This window comes from Schistocerca piceifrons, chromosome 1, assembly GCF_021461385.2.
Source record: "Schistocerca piceifrons isolate TAMUIC-IGC-003096 chromosome 1, iqSchPice1.1, whole genome shotgun sequence".
NCBI lineage: Eukaryota > Metazoa > Arthropoda > Insecta > Orthoptera > Acrididae > Schistocerca > Schistocerca piceifrons.
In genome coordinates, this window is record NC_060138.1 from 1,090,997,826 (window position 1) to 1,091,025,011 (window position 27,186).

The 27,186-nt window shown below is 43.1% G+C and overlaps 1 protein-coding gene across 1 annotated transcript in view; it reads right to left on the minus strand.

The window, feature by feature from the left end:
* LOC124804806 (deoxynucleotidyltransferase terminal-interacting protein 1) overlaps positions 1 to 27,186 on the minus strand; it is a 112,460-nt gene that overhangs the window by 72,027 nt on the left and 13,247 nt on the right. The window contains exons 2-4 of the mRNA XM_047265147.1: positions 23,777 to 23,992; positions 22,969 to 23,187; positions 11,176 to 11,387 (exon numbers count right to left, since the gene is read on the minus strand). Of these exons, the coding sequence (XP_047121103.1) occupies positions 11,176 to 11,387; positions 22,969 to 23,187; positions 23,777 to 23,992 (647 nt within the window). The remainder of the gene's footprint in view (positions 1 to 11,175; positions 11,388 to 22,968; positions 23,188 to 23,776; positions 23,993 to 27,186) is intronic.

Sequence of the window (27,186 nt, forward strand, 5' to 3'; positions counted from 1 at the left end):
CGATGTTAACAAATTTCTCTTCTTCAGAAACACTTTCCTTGCCATTGCCAGTCTACATTTTATATCCTCTCTACTTCGAGCATCATCAGTTATTTTGCTCCCCAAATAGCAAAACTCCTTTACTACTTTAAGTGTCTCATTTCCTAATCTAATTCCCTCAGCATCACCCGACTTAAGTCGACTACATTCCATTATCCTCGTTTTGCTTTTGTTGATGTTCATCTTATATCCTCCTTTCAAGACGCTATCCATTCCATTCAACTGCTCTTCCAAGTCCTTTGCTGTCTCTGACAGAATTACAATGTCATCGGCAAACCTTAAAGTATTTATTTCTTCTCCATGGATTTTAATACCTACTCCGAATTGTTCTTTTGTTTCCTTTACTGCTTGCTCAATATACAGATTGAGTAACATCGGGGAGAGGCTACAACCCTGTCTTACTCCCTTCCCAACAACTGCTTCCCTTTCATGTCCCTCGACTCTCATAACTGCCATCTGGTTTCTGTACAAATTGTAAATAGCCTATCGCTCCCTGTATTTTACCCCTGCCACCTTTAGAATTTGAAAGAGAGTATTCCAGTCAACATTGTCAAAAGCTTTCTCTAAGTCTACAAATGCTAGAAACGTAGGTTTACCTTTCCTTAGTCTTTCTTCTAAGATAAGTCGTAAGGTCAGTATTGCCTCAAGTGTTCCAGTATTTCTACGGAATCCAAACTGATCTTCCCCGAGGTTGGCTTCTACCAGTTTTTCCATTCGTCTGTAAAGAATTCGTGTTAGTATTTTGCACCTGTGGCTTATTAAACTGATAGTTCGGTAATTTTCACATCTGTCAACACCTGCTTTCTTTGGGATTGGAATTATTATATTCTTCTTGAAGTTAGACCGTCAGTGAGAGAGCACTTCGATTTCCTGCTGCTAATAAGGCGAGTACACCGTTCGCTTGTTACACATTTTTACGAGCTTCAAACAGGTACAACTTATTTTCAGTTATCTGGGTAGTTACTATTTTATTTTTGTAATTTCTTGCGTGTTTGAGTGCCTACTAGACACAACCTTTTATTTTAATAACAGTGTAGTGTACAGTATCGCCGTTGCTATCGACCCTCGTATCGTACAGGCTTTTGTTTGTTTGGTTAGAACAGCTCAGTGTCGGTTAGACCGTCAGTGAGAGAGCACTTCGATTTCCTGCTGCTAATAAGGCGAGTACACCGTTCGCTTGTAGGGTAAACATAGTCATGTGTAGGGACTGTGGTTGTTGTGAGTGGACGCAAGGAGAATTGGCCACTCTTCGGGGGCAGGTGGAGGCTTTGTCTGTTAGGCTCATCGAGCTCGAGGCGCAGGCGTCGGCTCGTAGTGGCGTTGGGGCAACTGTGGTGAGACCTATGCCTACTTCGGTGGCCTGGGAATCGCATGGAACCCCTGATGTCGCTGCGTCTTCCGGCAGTGAGCATCTTACCGGTCAGCCATCACTCCAGGGTGAATGGCGGACAGTGGTGGGCTCGCGCGTGCCTGGCCGAAAGGCGAAGGTGGGATCTGGCCATGTGGCAGCTGCCTTACACCTTTCCAACAGGTACGGGGTGCTTCCTAGTGGTGATGACATCGTTTCCGAGCCACCACAGGATGCCTCGCCTGTTGGGCCAGTGGCCGATTCTCCGGCAAGGTCCCGACAGTCACAGAGGGCGGGCCTATTAGTTATAGGGAGCTCCAACGTTAGGTGGGTTATGGAGCCCCTTAGGAAAATAGCGGGTAGGTCGGGGAAGAATTCCAGTGTGCACTCGGTGTGCTTGCCGGGGGGTCTCGTCCGTAATGTGGAGGAGGCCCTTCCGGCAGCTATTGAACGCACTGGGTGTGACCGGCTGCAGATAGTAGCACATGTCGGAACGAATGACGCCTGCCGCTTGGGTTCTGAGGCCATCCTTGGTTCCTTCCGGCGGCTGGCTGATTTGGTGAAGACAACCAGCATCGCACGCGGAGTGCAAGCTGAGCTTAATATCTGCAGCATAGTGCCCAGAGTCGATCGCGGTCCTCTGGTTTGGAGCCGTGTGGAGGGTCTAAACCAGAGGCTCAGACGACTCTGCGACTATAATGGTTGCAAATTCATCGACCTCCGTTATTGGGTGGAGAACTGTAGGGCCCCCCTAGACAGGTCAGGCGTGCACTACACACCGGAAGCAGCTACTAGGGTAGCAGAGTACGTGTGGCGTGCACACGGGGGTTTTTTAGGTTAGAGGGACCCGCCCTTGGGCGAAACGATAAAATACCTGACGGCTTACCAGAGAGGACATTATCATCGTTGATAAAGAACGTCCGTCCTCAGAGACCAAAAACAGGAAAAGTCAACGTAATATTGGTAAACTGCAGGAGTATCCAGGGCAAGGTTCCTGAATTAGTATCTCTTATTGAAGGAAATAGTGCGCATATAGTATTAGGAACGGAAAGTTGGTTAAAACCGGAAGTGAACAGTAACGAAATCCTAGACACAGAATGGAATATATACCGCAAGGATAGGATAAACGCCAATGGTGGAGGAGTATTTATAGCAGTAAAGAATTCAATAATATCCAGTGAAGTTATTAGCGAATGCGAATGTGAAATAATCTGGGTTAAGTTAAGTATCAAAGGTGGGTCAGATATGATAGTCGGATGCTTCTATAGACCACCTGCATCAGCAACCGTAGTAGTTGAGCGCCTCAGAGAGAACCTGCAGAACGTCGTGAAGAAGTTTCGTGATCATACTATTGTAATAGGGGGAGACTTCAATCTACCAGGTATAGAATGGGATAGTCACACAATCAGAACTGGAGCCAGGGACAGAGACTCTTGTGACATTATCCTGACTGCCTTGTCCGAGAATTACTTCGAGCAGATAGTTAGAGAACCAACTCGTGAAGCTAACGTTTTAGACCTCATAGCAACAAATAGACCGGAACTTTTCGACTCCGTGAATGTAGAAGAGGGTATCAGTGATCATAAGTCAGTGGTTGCATCAATGACTACAAGTGTAATAAGAAATGCCAAGAAAGGAAGGAAAATATATTTGCTTAACAAGAGTGATAGGGCACAAATCGCAGAATATCTGAGTGACCACCATCAAACGTTCATTTCTGAGGAAGAGGATGTGGAACAAAAATGGAAAAAATTCAGAAACATCGTCCAGTACGCCTTAGATAAGTTCGTACCGACTAAGGTCCAAAGCGAGGGGAAAGATCCACCGTGGTATAACAATCATGTACGAAAGGTACTACGGAAACAAAGAAAGCTTCATCATAGGTTTAAGAGTAGTCGAATCATAGCTGATAAGGAAAAGCTGAACGAAGCGAAAAAGAGCGTAAAGAGAGCAATGAGAGAAGCATTCAACGAACTCGAACATAAAACATTGGCAAACAATCTAAACAAGAACCCTAAAAAGTTTTGGTCATATGTAAAATCGGTAAGCGGATCTAAATCCCCTATTCAGTCACTCGTTGACCACGATGGCACCGAAACAGAGAACGACCGAAGAAAGGCAGAAATACTGAATTCAGTGTTCCGAAACTGTTTCACTGCGGAAAATCGTAACACGGTCCCTGACTTCAGCCGTCGCACGGACGCCAAAATGGAAAATATTGAAATAAACGATATCGGAATTGAAAAACAACTGCTATCACTTAGTAGCGGAAAAGCATCCGGACCAGACGAGATACCCTTAAGATTCTACAGTGATTATGCTAAAGAACTTGCCCCCTTTCTATCAGCAATTTATCGTAGATCGCTGGAAGAACGTAAAGTACCTAGCGACTGGAAGAAAGCACAGGTCGTTCCCATTTTCAAGAAGGGTCATAAATCAGATGCGAATAATTATAGGCCTATTTCGCTTACGTCAATCTGTTGTAGAATAATGGAACATGTTTTGTGTTCTCGTATTATGACGTTCTTAGATAATACAAATCTCCTTCATCATAACCAACATGGATTCCGCAAACAGAGATCATGTGAAACTCAGCTCGCCCTATTTGCCCAAGAAATTCACAGTGCCGTAGACACTGGCGAGCAGATTGATGCCGTATTCCTGGACTTCAGGAAGGCATTTGATACGGTTCCGCACTTACGTTTAGTGAAAAAAATACGAGCTTACGGAATATCGGACCAGGTTTGTGATTGGATTCAGGATTTCCTAGAAGAAAGAACACAACATGTCATTCTTAACGGTTCAAAATCTGCAGATGTAGAGGTAATTTCGGGAGTACCGCAGGGAAGCGTGATAGGACCTTTATTGTTTACAATATACATAAATGACTTAGTTGACAACATCGGTAGCTCCGTGAGGCTATTTGCAGATGACACGGTTGTCTACAAGAAAGTAGCAACATCAGAAGACTCGTACGTACTCCAGGAGGACCTGCAGAGGATTAATGCATGGTGCGACAGCTGGCAGCTTTCCCTAAACGTAGATAAATGTAATATAATGCGCATACATAGGGGCAGAAATCCATTCCAGTACGATTATGCCATAGGTGGTAAATCATTGGAAGCGGTAACGACCGTAAAATACTTAGGAGTTACTATCCGGAGCGATCTGAAGTGGAATGATCACATAAAACAAATAGTGGGAAAAGCAGGCGCCAGGTTGAGATTCATAGGAAGAATTCTAAGAAAATGTGACTCATCGACGAAAGAAGTAGCTTACAAAACGCTTGTTCGTCCGATTCTTGAGTATTGCTCATCGGTATGGGACCCTTACCAGGTTGGATTAATAGAAGAGATAGACATGATCCAGCGAAAAGCAGCGCGATTCGTCATGGGGACATTTAGTCAGCGCGAGAGCGTTACGGAGATGCTGAACAAGCTCCAGTGGCGGACACTTCAAGAAAGGCGTTACGCAATACGGAGAGGTTTATTATCGAAATTACGAGAGAGCACATTCCGGGAAGAGATGGGCAACATATTACTACCGCCCACATATATCTCGCGTAATGATCACAATGAAAAGATCCGAGAAATTAGAGCAAATACGGAGACTTACAAGCAGTCGTTCTTCCCACGCACAATTCGTGAATGGAACAGGGAAGGGGGGATCAGATAGTGGTACAATAAGTACCCTCCGCCACACACCGTAAGGTGGCTCGCGGAGTATAGATGTAGATGTAGATGTTTGAGGGTATTTCGCCTGTCTCAAACATCTTGCTCACCAGATGGTAGAGTTTTGTCAGGACTGGCTCTCCCAAGGCTGTCAGTAGTTCCAATGGAATGTTGTCTACTCCGGGGGCCTTGTTTCGACTCAGGTCTTTCAGTGCTCTGTCAAACTCTTCATGCAATATCATATCTCCCATTTCATCTTCATCTACATCCTCTTCCATTTCCATAATATTGTCCTCAAGTACATCGCCGCTGTATAGACCCTCCATATACTCCTTCCACCCTTCTGCTTTCCCTTCTTTGCTTAGAACTGGGTTTCCATCTGAGCTCTTGATGTTCATACAAGTGGTTCTCTTTTCTCCAAAGGTCTCTTTAATTTTCCTGTAGGCAATATCTATCTTACCCCTAGTGAGATAAGCCTCTACATCTTTACATTTGTCCTCTAGCCATCCCTGCTTAGCCATTTTGCACTTCCTGTCGATCTCATTTTTGAGACGTTTGTATTCCTTTTTGCCTGCTTCATTTACTGCATTTTTATATTTTCTCCTTTCATCAATTAAATTCAATATTTCTTCTGTTACCCAAGGATTTCTACTAGCCCTCGTCTTTTTACCTACTTGATCCTCTGCTGCCTTCACTACTTCATCCCTCAAAGCTACCCATTCTTCTTCTACTGTATTTCTTTCCCCCATTCCTGTCAATTGCTCCCTTATGCTCTCCCTGAAACTCCGTACAACCTCTGGTTCTTTCAGTTTATCCAGGTCCCATCTCCTTAAGTTCCCACCTTTTTGCAGTTTCTTCAGTTTTAATCTACAGGTCATAACCAATAGATTGTGGTCAGAGTCCACATCTGCCCCTGGAAATGTCTTACAATTTAAAACCTGGTTCCTAAATCTCTGTCTTACCATTATATAATCTATCTGATACCTTTTAGTTTCTCCAGGGTTCTTCCATGTATACAACCTTCTTTCATGATTCTTAAACCAAGTGCTAGCTATGATTATGTTGTGCTCTGTGCAAAATTCTACCAGGCGGCTTCCTCTTTCATTTCTTAGCCCCAATCCATATTCACCTACTACGTTTCCCAGTGGTTAGCCCGTCAAAAACTGAACATATATCAAGAATGGAAACAGGAAGAAGGTGTACTGAACTGTGAAAAAAAAAACAGTAAAATAGAAACAGTGAACGGTCCACAAGTTAAACAAGTGCAGTATCAAGAGAAATCAAACAGCTGTGGCATCGTGGTTAAGTGATTGCAGTGTTGGGCTATAAACCGGATGAGCCGTGTTCTAAACTACGTCGTGCCATTTATTTTTATTTTCTTTTCTTTTTTCACAACATTACGAATTGTCTGCCTGATCATTGAAATGTTTGTTCTCTTTCTGTGGTCTTGGCACTTGTCATACTATACACTGGCACTGCTCACTCAGCCTGCTCTATATTGCACTCATTATCCTTGAACGATTCACTGTTTCTATTTTGATTGTTTTTCATAGTTCAGTACACTTCTACCGGCTTTCATGCTTGATCTGTGTTCAGTTTTTGACGGGTTGTCACTGGATCTTCTTACCACTAGATCTGAGGGGTAGGGGGCGGGGGCAGGGGCGGGTGGGGGGGGGGGGGCAGGGAGGGTGCAATGGGGAGTTTTCTTTGTAAGAAAACATTAATGGCCACCCCAGATCCCAAACCCTTTATCTGACTCAGGTTTATTGATGATATATGTCCATGATGACTCAGGACCAAGATAACCTGTCCTCATTCCTCCACAGCCAAAACGCCTCTTCTTCCCTCCACTCCACTTGACCACCTCACCAATGGTTCCACCAATATCTCTGTGCACATATCAAACCCAACATCAATCCCTTGAACCTCCATTTCGATAATTGTCACCCTTTCCACAGCGAAATATCACTCACATTTAGATTGGCCACCCATGGTGAAGGTCTCTATAACGGGTCCACAGACAGGCCTATCTACCACACATAATCCACAGACAATTCCATACACCATATCTGCACCTACCCCCCGATCCTCTGAGTACCCCAAAAAACTGGCTGCAGAGGAACACTTCAACTATTTATCATTGCAATCCTACCATCCTTCCTGAAGCAGTATTCCACCATCCACACAATCTATGCAATATTCTAGTCTATTCCAGTGCCACTTCAATTCCCTGAACATTTCCACAGGTTATACCCCTTTGGAAGACAGACCTGTCCACTTCACCCATGCAGCACATCCTACTCCAGCCTTACCATAGGCTTATCCTATCCTATCAGAGCTGGGGAACCTGTGAAAGTAGTCTTGTTATATACCAGCTCTACTGCAATTTTTGTCCAGCATTTTATGTGAACATAACCCCCAACCAGTTGTTCACTACCAAACTATGATTGATCAACCAGTGGTGGAACACACTGCTGTGCACAACATGCTTCATTACAATGGCTGCTTCATACTCCACCCTCCAACACCAGCTTCTTTCAACCTGTAGATAGGAGTTATTGCAACAGATCCTTCGATCCCTTAATTGTCTTGGCCCCAATCTCTGTTAGCTCCCGGCCTGACACCTACCTCCACCCCTGTCCCAGGACCATAACTTCAATCAGTCTTTACCTGTACCCACACCCATATGCCCACAGTCTCCCATTTCCTTTATTCTTGCCCCCCCCCCCCCCCCCCCCCCTCAAATCCACATCTTCAAGTCACTGTGTCCCACACTACATAGTCAGATTGAATGCATTCTTTATTAAGGTGACATTTCCAACATAATTATAAAATAATTTGTGGATGAGTACACAAATAAGTAACTAGCTAGTTAACTATTCATGATAAACTCAAAGATGAAAGTTGGCAAGCAATTCCAGCACTTCAACGGTACCTTAAAATGAAACCTAGCATCCTGTGACATCTCTTCTGTCAATTGGAAGTAACCTGTCATGTAAAGGAAGGAGTGGTGACACAAAACAGACATGTTGAAGCATTTGAAAAGATGCACACGGATAATTTTCATATCAAAAACCACAATGATAAAAATACCTACACTGTAAATCACAACAATCAGCAATTCTGTCTGATCTGAAATTGTATCTTCCTGAGTAAGCTTGGCTGTGCTAGGCATATCTGCACACACTTCAGAAGAAACCCAAAGTATTGCAATCAGGAGACACATCAAAGACGACATAATACCAATAATGTGTGAGCAAATATGAACATTTACAAGGATACGCTAGATGCTTCTCAAAGATGTGAAGATGATCTCCAGTGAAAATATAGAATAATTTTATTATATCACAGCTGCAATCATATTATCATTCCATTACTTCACATGGCTAGTCTGGTTTTGGCACGTGTGCCATTCAATGACGCCTCAAAATAATAAAGTAGTAAAACATAAGTATGACACACTTTTCATGCCTATTATTGCAGTTTACTCAAGGCTGTTGACATGACTCTACCACTGACACTGTCCGTATCATGATGGCAATGCAGCATACTGACACAAAGGGTAGCAAACCAATGTTGCTGTATCTTCTGATATGACACACCAGTAACAGCAGCAGCAGCTGCTGCAAAACAATCACTAAGATGCTATTTATATGTGTCCATCATCTGGCCAGTATTTGCTGGGTAGTTATAACTCTTTTGTCAGCTGGCATTTGTACATGGAAGTTCACAGTTCGATACCACCCATGCTGTCCTGACTCACCACTGCTCCCAGCACTACAGTCCAAGACTGTGCTGCCACTACTTCAGTCTGTATGAAGCAGAGGTTAATGACAGAATGCACTAGCAGGATGCGGGTACATACTCATCTCTGATAGTGTATTGAAAGTCCTCTTGTTAATAACAGAGTCCAATTCAGCTACTGTCAACTTGTTGACAGGACTCTGATCTCTATGATCACCCAAAATGCCAGGGTGGGGAGAGGTGTGCCATCCTGGTTAAAAGAACAGCTTCCCATCCCTCTAGTAAATGCCATACAAACCCTTACCTGCTACATTTTGGATGTTAGTATATTCTTTAATATGAAAATAACAAAACTTTCATTTCAATATTTAAAATATATTGGTAACACCAACTAGTTACAGAAAAATGTAAACCGGTGAAAATGCATAAAATATAACAGCATAAACAGGAATGAATGGCATTATTCTATATAGATGAGCATTCATAAACAGTGTTGCCTATTGTCACATTGCTAGGCTTCCAAGTAACGATGACAGTGACAAAGTATTGAAGCCAGTGATGTTAGTTGTTGACCAAATGGAAGTATATGGCTCTAGAGACCTTTTCAAGTCTCAAACATCTACGTACAGTGAGGCCCGTTACCGAATGGATTTAATAGTACAAAAATTTGATTTTATTTTTCACTTTATGTTCTCAGTGTCTTCTAGCTGGCAGCTAGTTGCAGCACATCAGTCACATTGCACAAAACTGGACAGAACCACATTGAAACTCACATGTTGAACCATCAGCAGCTAAACTCCCATGTTGCTGACGAGGTAACGCTACCAAACTGCACGTCTACAACTTGGCTGTCCAATACGGAGGGTTGGAGGCGGTCACGTGGGGGTGGAACAGCGGCCAGCTACCGGGAGCAGACACGCCGTCTGCCCTCTTCTGCTGGCAGCTTCTGACCAGACTAGACACTCTCCTCTCCTGCTCTCTAGGGCAGCAGCCCATTCAGTTTTGGCAGCTTCTCTAGGCCTGCTTTTTTTTTACTGCATTAAATCACCATGCCCTTATAAAATGTTTAACTTCCTCACCTCAGCATGTGCCCACTGCTTTCCCTTCCTCTCCAATCCTGACACTTTAACATCTATGATTTATCTACGCAGACTGAAGCAACAAATGAAAATTTGTATCAAGGCCAGGATTTGAAGCCATGTCTCCTGCTCATTAGGCAAATGAGCTAACCACTATGCTACCCTGGCACAGTGGCTTTTCACAACTGCACGGACTACCCTCCACAATCCAAATTCCCATTCACATCTCAGCGCACTTGGCATTCCCACTCAACTCAAACAGCATTGCTGAGGTTCTGCAGCTGTATTGGAATAGCGCCTCAGTATCGAACAAAACAGGGAATCTGCCTGAAGCTCAGGCATAGGTGCAGTTAATGAAATGAAACTATACAGTTCCAGAGACCTTTTCAAGTCTCAAAAATCTATGCTGTATATATGCAGACTGAAATAGCAAATTAAAATTGCAACAAGGCTGGGATTTGAACCTGCATCTCCTGCTGACTAGGCAAATGCGCTAACCACTAAGCCACGCTAGCACAGAGGCTTTGCACAACTGAACGGACTGCCCTAGCAAGTCTCTCTCTCCTCAATCCAAGTTGTCTGAAACCATATAGTTCCATCTGATTAAAAGCATCTGTGCCCGAGTTTCAGGCAAAATACCCCTTTTCATTCGATGCTGAGCTGCTATTCGCATACAACTGGAGTGCCTCTGCAATGCTGTTCGAGTTTAGGAGGAAGATCAAGTGGCCTGAAGCATGAATGGGATTTTGGATTAAGGAGGGAGATGTGCTGGAATAGTCTGTGCAGTTGTGTAGAGCCATTGTGCCAGGGTGGCATAGGGGTTAGTGTATTTGCCTAATGAGCAGGAGACACAGGTTCAAATCCTGGCCTTGGTACAAATTTTCATTCATGGCTTCAGTCTACATATATACATCTTAGTTGTTGACATTGCACTGGTAGGCAGTAAGACAACGGCATAAAGGTATCAAAACCAGTCTAGACTAACAGCATTAGATGCGACTGAGACTGTGATACAATAAAATTTTTCAGACATAAGCAATTGTTGTTGCTTTCCCACTCTGGTTACTGTAAAGAATAAAGAGCAACAAATATGAATGTATAAAACTGCCAATATGGACCTCTCTATCTGAGAAACAGGCCAAACACATTCTGTAAAAGACACCAATGTTTACCAGAACTCTCTGTAGTATATTACTTGCACTTTTTTAAATTTATTTTTCCATCTTTAGCACGCATCACAATTATGTATTGATGTCTCCAAAGTAAGTGGATTAGAAATTTAAGTATGACTTACCTAGCACCCATCACAAACAATGTTTCTTTAAGTATTCGAGATGGGTCTAGTTTTGAGCCCTCAGAGCGACTAGAATCACTTTTTGGTATTTTTATAGGTATAGTCCGGTCACAGAGCCCACTTGGAAGCCTTGTCTTACTCCTCTTTCTACGGGCAGACTGACTCGTCTCTGAATCTGTATCGGATTCCTTTCTTCTTCTCAACAGTGGACTCTGCAAAACAAAAACAATGACAAATTTAAGATTTCAAACATCTCAAAAGATGGAGATCACAACAAGCATTCTTATGACTAAGCAACATTGTTACTCTGACATTAAGGATATTGAATTTATACAGCCCTGTCAAATTCAGCTACCTCCCCCCCCCCCCCCCCCCCCAAATAAAAAAAAATAAAAAAAAAATAAAAAAAAAAAAAAAATGCTACTACTACTCAAATGGTTCAAAGGGCTCTCAGCACTATGGGACTTCACATCTGAGGTCATCAGTCCCCTAGACTTAGAACTACCTAAACCTAAGTAACCTAAGGACATCACACATGTCCATGCCTGAGGTAGGATTCGAACCTGCGACTGTAGCAGCAGCGTGGTTCCGGACTGAAGCACCTAGAACCGCTTGGCCATAGTGGCCGCGCTGCTACTACTACTACTACTACTACTAGTACTAGTACTAGTACTACTACTACTACTACTACTACTACTACTACTACTAATAATAATAATAATAATAATAGTAATAATAATGCCACTAAAGCACTGACTGCTCTTATTATCATCTTCATCAACGTCACACTCTTAGGAACCAAAATAATGACAAAAGAGTGTTTCAGATTTAGCAAGTTCAACATAAGAAGACATTTCACTCATTCTATCACATCATGTCAGGCTGCACATTGTATGTCAGAAGATGTTACACTGCCAATCAAGTCTAGCCAGCTATAGTACGGCATCTTTAAACCAATTGCATACAGTCTTTTTTTGTGATTTGCCAAAACCTTTTTCTGTTAAACCACAAAAAGCTACAACATAAACTAAAATGGATGGCACTTAAGTTTGCATCTGAAGACAGAAAGGTAACATAGCATGTAACAGGCACATGTGCAGTAAAAGTGCATTTGCAACGTTGGTAGCTTTTCTGTTGTGTGCTGCTGTTGGTAACAGTTTGCTCAGTAAATGACGACAAGTGAACACAATAAATCATTATTCAGAGGTAGAGCCAGAGATTATCATTTCTGATTTCATTCACTTGGTAAATGAAGTTGGTTGATAATTTGTTTCACTCACACCAACTGACACTGAGTTGACTGGTTGCAACTGAATCACCATTTCGGAAATAACAATATATTAAAAAGTGATCCATTTATGATAATGCTGAATCTAGAGTTCTTTTTACTATTGCTATTAGATCCACCTTAGCCACTGCCTGGGAATTCATCACATACTCACAAGTTACAATCAAATACAAACATCAAAAAAATATTTTGCATCACCTCGGTTCTGGAACCTGTACAGAAAATTGGAATAGAGATCAACATAAACATCATTTCCACCCTTTTTTTATTCCTCATTAAAACCACACACTGCATGTTGTACCACCACACAGCGAGATCTTCAGAGGTGGTGGTCCAGATTGCTGTACACACTGGTACCTCTTAACCCCCAATAGCACATCCTCTTGCATTGATGCATGCTTGTATTCATCATGGCATACTATCCACAAGTTCATCAAGGCACTGTTGGTGCAGATTGTCCCACTCTTCAACAGTGATTTGGAGTAGATCCCTCGGAGTGGTTGGTGGGTCACATCGTCCATAAACAGCCCTTTTCATTCTATCCCAGGCATGTTCGACAGGGTTCATATCTGGAGAACATGCTGGCCACTGGAGTCGAGCGATGTTGTCATCCTGAAGGAAGTTATTTACAATATGTGCACGATGGGGGCGCAAATTGCAAAGGTGAACCTCGCTATGGACTTCGGGAGTGAAGTTGCGCATCATGCAGCCTATTGCGCACAGTTTGATTCGTAATACGACGTCCTGTGGCTGCATGAAAAGGATTATTCAACATGGTAGTGTTGCTGCCAGGGTTCCTCCGAGCTATAACCCGTAGGTAGCAGTCATCCACTGGAGTAGTAACCCTTGGGCAGCCTGAGGGAGGCATGTCATCGACAATTCCTGTCTCTCTATATATCCTCCATGTCCGAACAACATCGCTTCAGTTCACTCCAAGATACCTGGACACTTCCCTTGTTGAGAGCCCTTCCTGGCACAAAGTAACAATGCAGACGCGATCGAACCGCAGTACTGACCATTGACCATCTAGGCATGGTTGAACTACAGACAACACAAGCCATGTACTTCCTTCCTTCCTTGGGGAATGACTGGAACTGATCAGCTGTCGGACCCCCTCCGTCTAATAGGCGTTGCTCTTGCATGGTTGTTTACATCTTTGGGCGGGTTTAGTGACACCTCTGAACAGTCAAAGGGACTGTGTGTGTGATACAATATCCACAGTCAACATCTATCTTCCGGAGTTCTGGGAACCGGTGTGATGCAAAACTTTTTTTGATGTGTGTATTGGAGGCAACCAAGAAACTGAATACGACAAGTCAGGAGTCAGTTGTCAGAAGCCAGTCAGAATGCTCGTCATAAATAAAGTTATGCTTGTATTTTGTTTCACAAGACAGAATTTAACCAAATCGTCAGGCTTTTTGGCAAAACTGGTAATAAAAGATACAAGTAGGTTATTGCAATGGAGTATGTGTATCCCAGGTTATGCTACTCGTCATTCTATTGCAGCAATCATATTTTTGTGTTGAGATTCACTGGCTTTGTTAACTCTCCAACAAACTGTCACATTCCACCACATCCTATTTTTTCCATCCATATTCGTTGGATTCACCAACTCTAAACCAAGTGGCACATTTCAACTTAACCTAGAGCTCAAGCTACACTACAGGTCAGTCAGTCAGCAAATTTAGTTTTCTTACACTCACATTTGTTGGTTTCACCAACTTGAAACCAGAGCACTTGCCCGCAAAAGGCAAAAATCCCGGGTTTGAGTCCCGAGGCGGCACACAGTTTTGATTTGCCAGGAAGTTTCATATCGGTTGGTTGGTTTAAAAGAGGGGGCAAGGGACCAAACTATGAGGTCATCAGTCCCTTGTTCCTAATAAAACAATGCCACAAGTGTGAGAATAAAACAGACAAGACATGTAACACAAAACAGAAAGAAAGAAAAATCCACAAGAACAAAGGAAAGGCAACAAACACTAGAAAGAACAAAAGAGGATAATAAAACAACAGAAAGATGCTAGAAACAGAAGAAGGTAAAACAAGAAAGCAGATTACAGTGGTTGGCCGACCACAGGAATAAAAAGGAAAAACCAGCCACTCTGCAACACATTAAAACCTCCACCCTAAAAGCAATAGGGTGGAGGGCACAGAGGGACAAAGGACATGCACTAAAACTTAGAGCAAATGATAAAACCCACCCTCATGAATAAAACGTAAAACTAAATCAGCCAATGAGACGTTGTCAAATAAAATGAGCGGCAAGGAGTCTGGTAACCCAAGATTTCATCGCTGGGCGGTCAAAGTGGGACAGTGCACCAGAATATGGGCCACTGTCAACCGGGCGCCACACCGACACTGAGGCCCAAGTGTGGCCAATGTAGAGCCAGCAGAGGACAACTGATTCCCTGCGAAAGACCCATGTGGAAGACTTCCACACATTCCTAGTCTCCGTAACGACATGCAGTTTGTTGTACATACTGTTAAGCCATTCTGTCTCCCAAAGCTGAAAAACCCTGTGGCGTAAGTCAGAATGCAGGTCAGGTTCAGAGATGCCCATCTCCAGAAGCGATTTCCGCATAGCCTGTTTGGCCAGCCTGACAGCAAGTTCGTTGCCTGGGATGCCGACGTGTCCTGGGATCCACACAAACACCACCGAACGAGAGGACTGGTCCAGGGCATAGATGGACTCCTGGATAGACGCCACCAAAGGATGGCGAGGGTAACACTGGCTGATAGCTTGTAGGCTGCTCAAGGAATCAGTACACAGAAGAAACGATTCCTCAGGGCATGAACGGATATGACGAAGCACACGACATATGGCCGCCAGCTCTGCAGTGAATATACTGCAGCCATCGGGCAAGGAATTCTGTGGACAAATGCGAAGCCAACATCATCATCCATTACCATCAACCATTGAGCCATTGGTGTGAACCACTTCAGAATCGAGAGGAAGTGACAGCGGAGAACCACAGGGTTAACGGAGTCCTTAGGGCCATGAGAAAGGTCCAGGCTAAGATTCGGCCTACAGCTACACCATGGAGGTGAACATGAATGGAATTCAAAGAGGTGGTGAAGGGAAGGAATCCAGTTCAGACAGAAGCGATCGCACGTGAACCACAATCGTTAGCCCTGACCTGGGTCGCCTATGCGAGAGGTGAACTGCCGTGGTTGGGAAAAGAAGACGATAATTAGGATGTTCAGGAGAACTTCGAATGTGTGCAACGTAACCGGCGAGCAGTTGTGCATATCGGATCTGCAATGGAAGGTTTCCGGCCTCCACCAGGACACTGGTCACTGGACTTGTTCTAAAAGCTCTCGTCGTTAGGTGAACGCCACAGTGTTGCACTGGGTCTAGTACACTCAACGCTGAGGGCGACACCGAACCATAAACCAGACTTCCATAGTGAAGGCGTGATTGAACAAGGGCTCTGTAGAGCTGCAGCAGCATGGAGCGATCTGCACCCCAGTTCGTGTTGCTCAATCAGCAGAGGGCATTGAGGTGCTGCCAACACTTCCATTTAAGCTGCCGAAGATGAGGAAGCCAAGTCAAACGAGCGTCGAAAACCAAACCTAAGAATCGATATGTCTCCACTACAGTGAGTGGATCGTCATTAAGCTAAAGTGCTGGTTCCAGACGAACGGTACGACACTGACAGAAATGCATTGCACATGTCTCCATGGCGGAAAACTGGAAGCCATGGGCTAGAGTCCATGACTGTACCTTGTGGATGGCTCCCTGTAGGCGACACTCAGCAACACCAGTACTGGAGCAGCAGTATGAAATACAGATGTCGTCTGCATACAGGGAAGGTGAGAAGGAGGGCCCAACAGCTGATGCTAGACCGTTAATGGACACTAAAAATAGAGAGAGACACTCAATACTGAGCCCTGCGGGACTCCATTCTTCTGGATATGGATGGAACTATGGGAGGCACCAACTTGGACACGAAAAGTACAGAGCGACAGGAAGTTTTGGATAAAAATTGGGAGCAGGCCCAGAAGACCCCACTCATACAATGTGGCAAGGATACAATGTCGCCAGGTCGTGTGGTATGCTTTACATAAGTAAAAAAAGACGGCAACCAGGTGTTGGCCTCTGAAAAACGCTGTTCGGATGGCAGACTCGAGGGACACAAGATTATCAGTGGTAAAGCGACTCTGGTGGAAGCCGCCCTGACATGGAGCCAGTAGGCCACGTGATTCCAGGACCCAACTCAACTGCCGACACACCATATGTTCCAGCAGCTTACAGAGAACGTTGGTGAGGGTGATGGACCAATAGCTATCCACATCAAGCGGCTTTTTACCGGGTTTGAGCACCGGAATGATGGTGCTCTCCCGCCATTGCAATGGAAAGACGCCATCGCACCAGATCTGGTTGAAGATGACGAGGATATGTCGCCTGTAGTCAGATGAGAGATGTTTAATCGTCTGGCTGTGGATCCGATCAGGGGCCCTATTCTGTATTGTTCATATCGATCGGTGTAGTAGGTTTGTCTTGGTAGTGACATCATTTTTGGTTCTTTACTGAGATATCCTATTCAGTAAACTTCTGAGACCTGTTACCGAACGGTCGTCCCATGGATTTTATGACAATTGTACCGAGAGGATTTGGATTTCGGTGTGGCCCTGTTGATCGGTGAGCTGTGGTTTATGTACACCTATAATTTGTTATTTTAAACATATTTAGCGGTTTTAGCTTTGGATTTAGTGATTGTGTTACTAAAGAATCACCAGAGGACGCATCCAGTTGGAAAGTGAGTTCATAATAGACTACTATGCTTTGTTAGAAATATGGTTGTTACTGTGAATGATTACATTAAAAAAAAAAGTTTTTGATCAATATTCTCTCAAAATACATGTTATTTTTATGCAAATAAGAGTTTAAAGATCATTAAATATCAAGACATCAGTTGTGCTTACGTATATTACATGAGTGTGAACTGATGTTACTAGTGACTTTGTGTACTTTTTCCCACAAATGGTTTAGTTAGTAATTATCGAAATGTGTTTATAACTTTCAAGTAACAAAGGAAAGCAATCCTGTGAAGCCTGATATTGGAAATCTTCCAAACAATCAGGCATTTATGACTTACGCAGCACCGTTTGACAATGAAGTCAGCCTACGTTCCACTAGTAGAAAAATTTAGCCCTTTGTTTACGTTGTTTAGAGTGGCCAAGTGGTTAGCACGCAGGAATGCGAAATGAAAGGACACCGGTTCGTGCACGGGTGGTTGCAAAAATTTTTTTTCCTCTTCATACATGCAACACGTTCTGAGACATTGTTATTCGTGTAAGTTAAGATTTTTCTGCAGTATTCGTTATTACATGTAAGAGCGCACTTCCTCAGTAACGATTTTGTGATTTCTGTGTGTTTAAAAAACGAAATATGAAATTGCTGGAGATGAAATTGCTGTGACTGAAATAATAGACAGTGATCTTTATCTTTTTTCTTGTCAGGAATAATTCACCTTTTTTTCAGAATATGTAGCGACTTCTGAGTATGTGGTTAGACAGGAATCTAAGAGCACAACATAAATTACTGGGAATGTAACTAGCAGCAGTCATCTTCATAATCTTGCTTGTCACAAGTATTTATCTGTGATTGAATCCTCAACAACAGTAGACAGAGATGAAAGATCTCCGTTATAATATTTTTAGATTGTAGCACCATATACGAAACATTTTCATTCATGAGCTGCATGTTATACACTTCAACGAACTGCAGGAGCTCTCGAAAACGCGTTTCATCAATTTTGTTTTTAAGACCCAAATCATTGACATATCATATAGAGAAGTGGCTTACTTAATCATTTGGATCTGAAGGAGTGAGTTATAACCACATTCTGTTTATCTTCTTATTCTTTGAAACTCTCAGAATCAATTGTTTTGGTGTTTTTATAGGTTTATTAGTACAATAAGGTACTGCACACTATTCCTAACTCATTTTCCGAAACGTTAAATCCAAAACACGATGTCAGTGTGAATGAGAATAAGATGACATAATGCGGCAAAATACAGTCAAATACGCTATCGTTATTATGCATGCATGGAAATATGCAGTCAGGGAAACTGTAAAAATTTCTCTGCATTTCAACTGAGAATCACGGAAAAGGATATACTGCGCCTGATACAGTTAAGGAGGAGGCAAGAGCGATGAAGGCGGGCACTTCGGCTCAATGGAATGTGACATCATGCGTTATGGAAACCTAAACCCAATTTTCAGTACTTCGAAGAATAGCGCGCCTTTGTCGTCTGCTAGCCGCTTTGTGTTCATGGCGCTGTGCGCACTGCAGTGCACATGTGCGGATCTGCGGCCGCTTGCTTTTGATTGGCTTGCACGACGCGAATGGACAACAGTGCTTTGTTTCTCTAGATCCGAACAGTATCACTTCCGAAATGCATACTGAATAACGCAAGGGCTCTAATTCGAGTACTAGACCGTTCGGTGCTCTTGAGTACCGAAACGATCGGCACAATTGCAGATAGATACAGAATAGGCACCCAGGACCAGGAGCTGTGTTGGGGCAATGTGCAAGGGCACTGAGGAGCTCCCACTCTGTAAATGGGGCGTTATAGGATTCACTGTGGCATGTAGTGAATGAGAGGGCATTCCCTTCCAGCCGCTGTTTGAGAGTGCGGAAGGTTGGGGGGTAATTCTCCGACACAGAGGCTCGAGCAAAGTGCTCAGCAACCTCGTTTGCGTCGGTAAACAACATGCCACTTATGGTAACACCAGGTACACCTGTTGGGCTCTGGTACCCGAAAATTCGTTTGATCTTTGCCCACACTTGGGAAGGTAACATATGGCACCCAATGGTCAAGACTTCTCTCTCCCAACACTCCTGCTTCTGTTGTTTGATATGTTGGTGAACGCGGGCACGGAGCCGTTTAAATGCTATGAGGTGCTCCAGGGAAGAGTGCCGCTTATGCCGCTGTAGAGCTCGCCGATGTTCTTTAGTTGCTTCAGCAACTTCCGGTGACCACCAAGGGACTGTCTTATGCCTCGGGCACCCTAAAGAGCAAGGGATCATGTTTTCTGCCGCAGAAACAATTGTTGTAGTCACCTGCTCAACCATGACATCGATGTTACCATGTGGGAGAAACTCAACAGTGACAGCGCAGAGATGAAAGTTTCCCAGTCCACCTTGTTTAAAGCCCATCTGAGCAGGCGTCCGTGGGCCTGACGTTGGGGCAGTGACAGGAAGATGGGAAAGTGGTCACTACCACACAGGTCGTCATGTGCTCTCCAGTGGATAGATGGGAGAAGTCCTGGGCTGCAAATCGATAAATTAATGGCCGAGTAACTACCATGGGCCACACTGAAATGTGTGGCGGCCCCAGAACTTAAAGAGGCGCAGGTCGAACTGAAGCAGTAAAGTTTCGACATCTCTGCCTTGGCCAGTCTGCATTGCCAGGAAACAGGTTTCCTGGAGGGCAATGCAGCCAGGTGGTGGAAGAAACTGCCACAATCCCACTGGAGGATGACGTCATCGTGAGACTGGGAAGGCATGGAACATTCAGTGAGGCAGTTTACGCCTAGAGTCATCTGCTGCCACTGACGTTTTGCTTGAGCAGTCTGTATCCATTGTGTCTGAGGGTTTGGTGAGATCCAGGTCCTCAACGGACACCAGAATCTCTACCCCATCCTCAGATGCAGAGCTTGTAGGTAGTGGTGGTGTGGGTGCCATTGCAATTTCCTAGGTCTTAGGGGTCTTCTTTTTGGATGTCTCTCGCTGCTCCTTGGTTTTCCCCGGCTAGGAGGACTTCGCTGGCTCAGTCTCCTGGACTGAGGATGAGCGTGAAGCCCTACGACCAGCTGGTTTTGAGCTCTTCAGCCACTGGTGGGTGTCATCTTTCCCACTAGCAGAAACCTGGGAAGAGAGTGACGAAGACTTATGCTTCTCCAGCTTACCTGATTATCCATCGGACTCCGGTGGACATGCCGGACAAAATGTACACCTCACCGCTCTAAATTGGTGCGCAGCTCACTGTAAGACTGCAAAAGAAGGTCTCTGTGAAATAGGATACCCTGGTCCATATTTAAGCTCTTATGGGGCGTGATGGTTACAGGAACATCCCCCAGCTTGTCACAAGCGAGTAACTCCCGAGACTGGGGAGAGGAAGCTGTTTTGATCAAGACTGACCCAGATCTCATTTTGGACAAGCCCTCCACCTTCCTGAAGTTGTCCTCTAAATGCTCAACAAAAAACTGAGGCTTCATTGTCATGAAAGATTCCCCATCAGCTGTCGAACATACAAGGTAACGGGGCGAATAAGATCCGCTGCCATCCTCAGCTTGACGTTTCTCCCATGGTGTGGCCAGGGAGGGGAACGATTTGGGGTCGTACTTCTGTGCATTGAATTGAGCTTGTGATCGCTTGGAGACTGCCGGTGTTTCACCACCAGCAAGAGATGATGGACTATGCTTCATCGCGTGTCATCCACCCTGATGCCACCCACTCCGACCAGGGGTCCTCCCCACGGGTGCCACCCAGCTGCAGCAAAGGCCACCTGGCAGGATAGCTGTTGCCAGGAGTCCCGATGCCCCAGGGGGATGGGCATCTACCCCTTAGCAGAGCGATCCCTGTGTGGTCGAGGGGGCTACAACCAACAGGGTACATGGCAGCCACACCACAACGGACTGGCTACCGTGCTGGATATCAGGTGCAGAGAAGTCCATGGTCATCATCGACGCAGAAATCGACACTGCATAGTGCATGGTGGAAAATGCACCCAGAAGGTGTCGTCGCCCAAGAGATGGAGAATGGGCAGGACTGCAATGTGACGACTAGAAAGTGGGCTAAAGATCTCAATGCACGATGGACACGATGCACCATGTAAGGCGCCCTTCTCCAATTGGCTCCCTCTTTGGGAAAATTTTGAAGAATGGAGGTCAAACCCTACAGGGGACCATCACATAAAGGCCTAAACATGTGAAACTCCCTTTAGTCGCCTCGTACGACAGGCAGGAATATCTCGGGCCTATTCTAACCCCCGGACCTGCAGGGGTCTACTGCACAGTGAAAAAATACCTTCTGGAACTAAAAGCCAAGTTGTCAAATTTCATCATAACCTAGGCCTTGAGCTACGCTACAAGTCAGTCTGTAAGCATGTCTAGTTTTCTTCAATTCACAGGTTAACCAACAAACAACCGAACTGTCACATACCAACCTAATCTAGGCTTCGGGTTACAATATAGGTCAGTATGTCCATACATTTATGAACTGTCACTTTCCAACCTAATGCCACACTAGTGATAATCATGACTAAGCTGCGCTATTAAGTCCCAAAGTAATCACTACATATCAGAAAAGGTGACATACATTATTGTTAATATCAACAAATTGACATAAAAAGGTACTACTGTAATTGAAGTTGTACTTAAAAACAACGAAATTATTCTGGATTATAAATTCCGATCACTACTTCCAAATAATTAATAAGTAAGTTGTTCCCATTGAATCACCTCTTCTTGCTCACGTACTTAAAAAATAAGAATAAAAAAAGTCCTTTTAATAAAAGAACTTCATTGTTTGAAAAGATGTGGACCATGTCCCCTCTATATTGTTTGTGTGCGTGCCTGTAATTGGATCTTCGAAGTGCATTTTGTTGTTCACAGACAAATAGATGTAGTCTTCATCTGATAAGGAAATAATCAGATATCACAGTTGTTCCTCATACCACATATTTCTTAAGTATATTTAAAAGCACATAATTGATTCTTTGCTGAACAACTTCTAAGAAATATTGCTCTCTCTTTCGTCCCCGCCAAACACTCTTCTGTTACCACATTTACCCCTCATCCCCCAAGTAAGTCACCATTAGTTATACAAGACATAACACATTTCACAACAAAAACTGCACCAGCTGAAGAATGTGCTTCAACATATTTAACTCTTCAGAAATGAAGGAGCTACTACACTTCTTCAGCCACAAGTGCGTTATTTTTAAAACATAATTCAGCCTGCTTCTGACAACCCAATTCATCTGTTGTGAGCTGTAGTGGCAACCATAGAACCATTTTCTGCAATAGCATGAAACACCATCACTTTGGACTTTTCTCAGAACTAATTCAATAGGCAGAGAATACTTATTGCAGAATCTTTCTCTAGCATTAAAACTTTGTTGTAAATACCATTCTACAACTTCACCCTGCAAATTAAAGCAACTGCGTTGGAGAGCATGAAACAATATCACAAAACCTCCTGATTTTTCCGAGAAATGTACAAAAAACTAAACACAGTAAAAATCAAATACAGTAACCAATCTTAAAATTCACAGTAACCAGAACAGCTAAATTATTCTTATACCCTCTTTACCGAAAACAAATGTAACCAATTCCTGTCTTCCACCAAAAGAAAACATTAAATTAGTGATTCGCATTGCCTATTATGTATTATCAGTCAACTGGCTATGAAAAACCTCAAGAAATTGCCAGCATCAGTATGCCATGTAAGAGCTGCTGACACTGTAAGTGCACTTTGTCCACACACACTTACCCTTGTTGCAGGCCTACCAAACCTATGATCACTGATGCTGCCAGTTTCTGAATCACTAAGTTCATTCGATGGCGAACTACCCCTAGATTGTGGACCACTACAATACATTTGCTTCGCATCTTCCAAAATCTGACGGCATACTTCACGGATGTGATCTTCTGTTACAGAGCCTGCACCCAGGTTGTTGCGAATATTGTCCACAGCAGGCTGGAAGAACTTCTGTGAATATTAACAAGGACATTAATGATATGCACAATGTCTTGCAAAGATAAAATGAAAATAGTGTTAAACATCAAAACCATATGGACAAGAAAATAAATTACATCAGTTACAAAAGGTGAGTAAATCACTTTAAAAAAAGTATTAGTAATAATGCCCCCCCCCCCCCCCCCCCCGAGTCCAAGTTATACTGTTGTCTACCTTCAGCCCCTTGTGTACACACAAGGAAATAAGATTTTATGCTTTAACAGATTCATTTTATTCCAGTTATTCTAAGGACCTAGAATTCTCATTAACAATACTGTCAAAGTTTACTTCAGCACTGTAATATCAAAGTATTGGTAACAGTGAACAGCAATACTAATTAATGTTAAAAGAACCAGTAATTTTCAAACAGAGTGGGGAAAGACAGTTGATGGAAAAGAGCAAGATGTGGGGGAGACACAAAGGGAGAGAGGGAAGGACAGGTATAAGAGGGAAGGATAAAGAGAGAGAAGAGGAAGTTAGGGAGAGGTGGAGGAGGTGGAGTGGGACAGTACAGGAGGACAGAAAAGGAGGAGAAAGAGATTGTAATTACTTAACTGCTCACCTCCAAGTACTTCTTTATTACAAGATCAAGCTCTTTGTTGACAGCTGCCTGAATGTTCAGTCGGAGTATATCCAGTGATTTGGCAGCACTTGTGATGCATCGCCCGCGTATTCTATTCATTGGTAGATGCGTATGTGGTCGAAATGTTAAACGTGACCCCATCTGGCTGTTTGACAAGTTTGACAGTATCACCTGGCGCATATTGAAGGTGTTTCTCTAGTAAACAGAAATAAATAAATTATAAATAAACCAATATGTTTCAATCAACGGTGCACATTTGCTTTACAGATATGAAAGTACTTAGCGATATGAGCATGACCATATTATCAACCTTATATAATACAGCACAAATGAAGAAGTTCAATACTGCGCTGTTTGGAAATAATGCTTTCCAATTAATAAACAATTATGTTAAAAATAGTAATATACATGAAATGTTCAGTAATTACGAAAGAAATCTCTTACTATGAAGGAAGGAGGAACAATAAAAAACAACAACGCCAGTTTCTGTTGAATATAAGACTGTGAGCATGTGCGTGCGTGAGTGTGTGTGAGAGAGAGAGAGAGAGAGAGAGAGAGAGAGAGAGATATTGAATGATGATTAATGGTTTAACCAGCTGTCAGCAATGAGGTCATTAGAGAAGGAGCAATCACTTGGTTTGGGGAAAGACTGGATAATGTCTGACCCCTGTGCCACCCCTGGTGGTGTGGGTTTTGCAAGGAAGGGAGGGGGGGGGGGGGGGGGGGGACATTGTCTTAAAATACTTTGCGCATTCCCACTCATTAATGTCTACATCTACATGACCACACTGCAACTCACACTTAAGTGCCTAGCATAATTTTCTGAGATAAATCATAATTTAGAAAAAATGTGCAGATTGTGTAGAAGTGACAGATGTGAAAATCACCGAACTATCAGTTTAATAAGTCACGGCTGCAAAATACTAACGCCAATTCTTTTCAGACGAATGGAAAAACTGGTAGAAACCGATCTCGGGGAAGATCAGTTTGGATTCCGTAGAAATATTGGAACACGTGAGGCAATATTGACCCGATGACTTATCTTGATGATAGATTAAGGAAAGGCATACATATGTTTCTAGCATTTCTACACTTAGAGAAAGCTTTTGACAATGTTGACTCGAACACTCTCTTTCAAATTCTGAAAGTGGCAGGGGCAAAACAGGGAGTGAAAGGCTATTTACAATTTGTACAGAAACCAGATGGCAGTTATAAGAGTCGAGGGACATGAAAGGAAAGCAGTGGTTGAGAAGGGAGTGAGACAGGGTTGTAGCCTCTCCACAATGTTATTCAATCTATACATCGAGCAAGCAGGAAAAAAAAAGAAAATTCGGAGTAGGTATTAAAATCCAGGGAAAAGAAATAAAAACTTCGAGGTTCGCCGATGACATTGTAATTCTGTCATAGACAAGCAAAGGACTTGGAACAGCAGTTGAACGGAATGGACAGTGTCTTGAAAGGAGGATATAAGATGAACATCAACAAAAGCAAAACTAGGATAATGGAATGTAGTCGAATTAAGTCGGGTGATGCTGAGGGAATTAGAGCAGGAAATGAGACACTTAAAGCAGTAAAGGAGTTTTGCTTTTTGGCGAGCAAAATAACTGATGATGGTCGAAGTAGAGGATATAAAATGTAGACTGGCAATGGCAAAGAAAGCATTTCTGAAGAAGAGAAATTTGTTAACATCGAGTATAGATTTAAGTGTCAGGAAGTTGTTTCTGAAAGTATTTGTATGGAGTGTAGCCATATATGGAAGTGAAACATGGACAATGAATAGTTTGGACAAGAAGAGAATAGAAGCTTTTGAAATGTGGTGCTACAGAAGAATGCTGAAGATTAAATGGGTAGATCACATAACTAATGAGGAGGTATTGAATAGAATTGAAGAGAATAGGAGTTTGTGGCACAATTCGACAAGAAGAAGGGACTGTTTGGTAGGACATGTTCTGAAGCATCAAGGGATCACAAATTTAGTATTGGAGGGCAGCATGGAGAGTAAAAATCGTAGAGGGAGACGAAGAGATGAATACACTAAACAGATTCAGAAGGATGTAGGTTGCAGTAGGTACTGGGAGATGAAGAAGCTTGCACAGGATAGAGTAGCATGGAGAGCTGCATCAACCAGTCTCAGGACTGAAGACCACAACAACAACAATGTGTAAAAGTGAGGAATGAGAATAATATGTGACGTTCACCAACCAAGGAGTTAGGCATTATAACAACTCCTTCACAACATATATGTTCAGTAATGAAATAATCCAACACAATTTGAGAAGTATACCAGGTGTACCGGTATGAAATGAGCGTTAAGGTACAAATGTGTCAATAGGGACCATTTGTTGTGAATGAGTCTTAATTTTTTTTTTGTTTGGTTGGTATGATATCTGTCAAAGATATTTAGTATACATCAAGTCATGGAACAAACAACATCATATGTTATCATCGTGTTAACAATATCGAATTTTGTACCAGAAAGTGATGATTTGCGGAAAGCATTAATTTTTTGTTTTCATTTGAAAAAAGAGCTGCAGAGTCACATCGAATGCTTGTTGAGGCATATGGTGATCATGCTCTATCAGAAACAAGATGCAAAAGATGGTTTCAATGGTTCAGAAATAATGATTTTGGCGTAAGAAATGAAGAACGTGGAAGACCACCAAAAAAAGTTCAAAGATGCCGAATTGCAAGCAATATTGGATGAAGATGATACTTTGAGTCAGAAGCAAATGGCAGCAATGCTAAATGTTGCACAACAAACAATTTCTGACCGTTTGAAAGCTATGGGAAAGATCCAAAAGTGTGGAAAATGGGTGCCACATGAATTGAATGAAAGACAAATGGAAAACCGAAAAATCATTTGTCAAATTTTGCTTCAAAGACATGAAAGAAAATCAGTTTTGCATCGAATTGTTACTGGCAATGAAAAATGGATTTATTTTAAGAATCCTAAACGGGAAAAATTATGGGTTAATCCAGGACAACCATCAACATCGACTGCAAAAACCAGATCGATTTGGCAAGTGCTCTGTGTTTGGTGGGATCAGAAAGGTTTGGTGTATCAAGAGCTTCTAAAACCTGGTGAAACTGAATACTAATCGCTACAGACAACAAATGATCGATTTGAACCATGCATTGATTGAAAAAAGACCAGAATGGGCCAGAAGACATGGCAAAGTAATTTTTTTACATGACAATGCACCTGCACACAAAGCAAAAGTGGTTCAGGATACAATCAAAACACTTGGCTGGGAGCTGCTACCCCACCTGCCTTATTCACCAGACTTGGCCCCTTCTGACTACCATTTGTTTTCATCAAAGGGACACGCATTGGCTGAGGAACACTTTGATTCCTACAAAGAGGTTGAAAATTGAGTGTCTGACTGGTT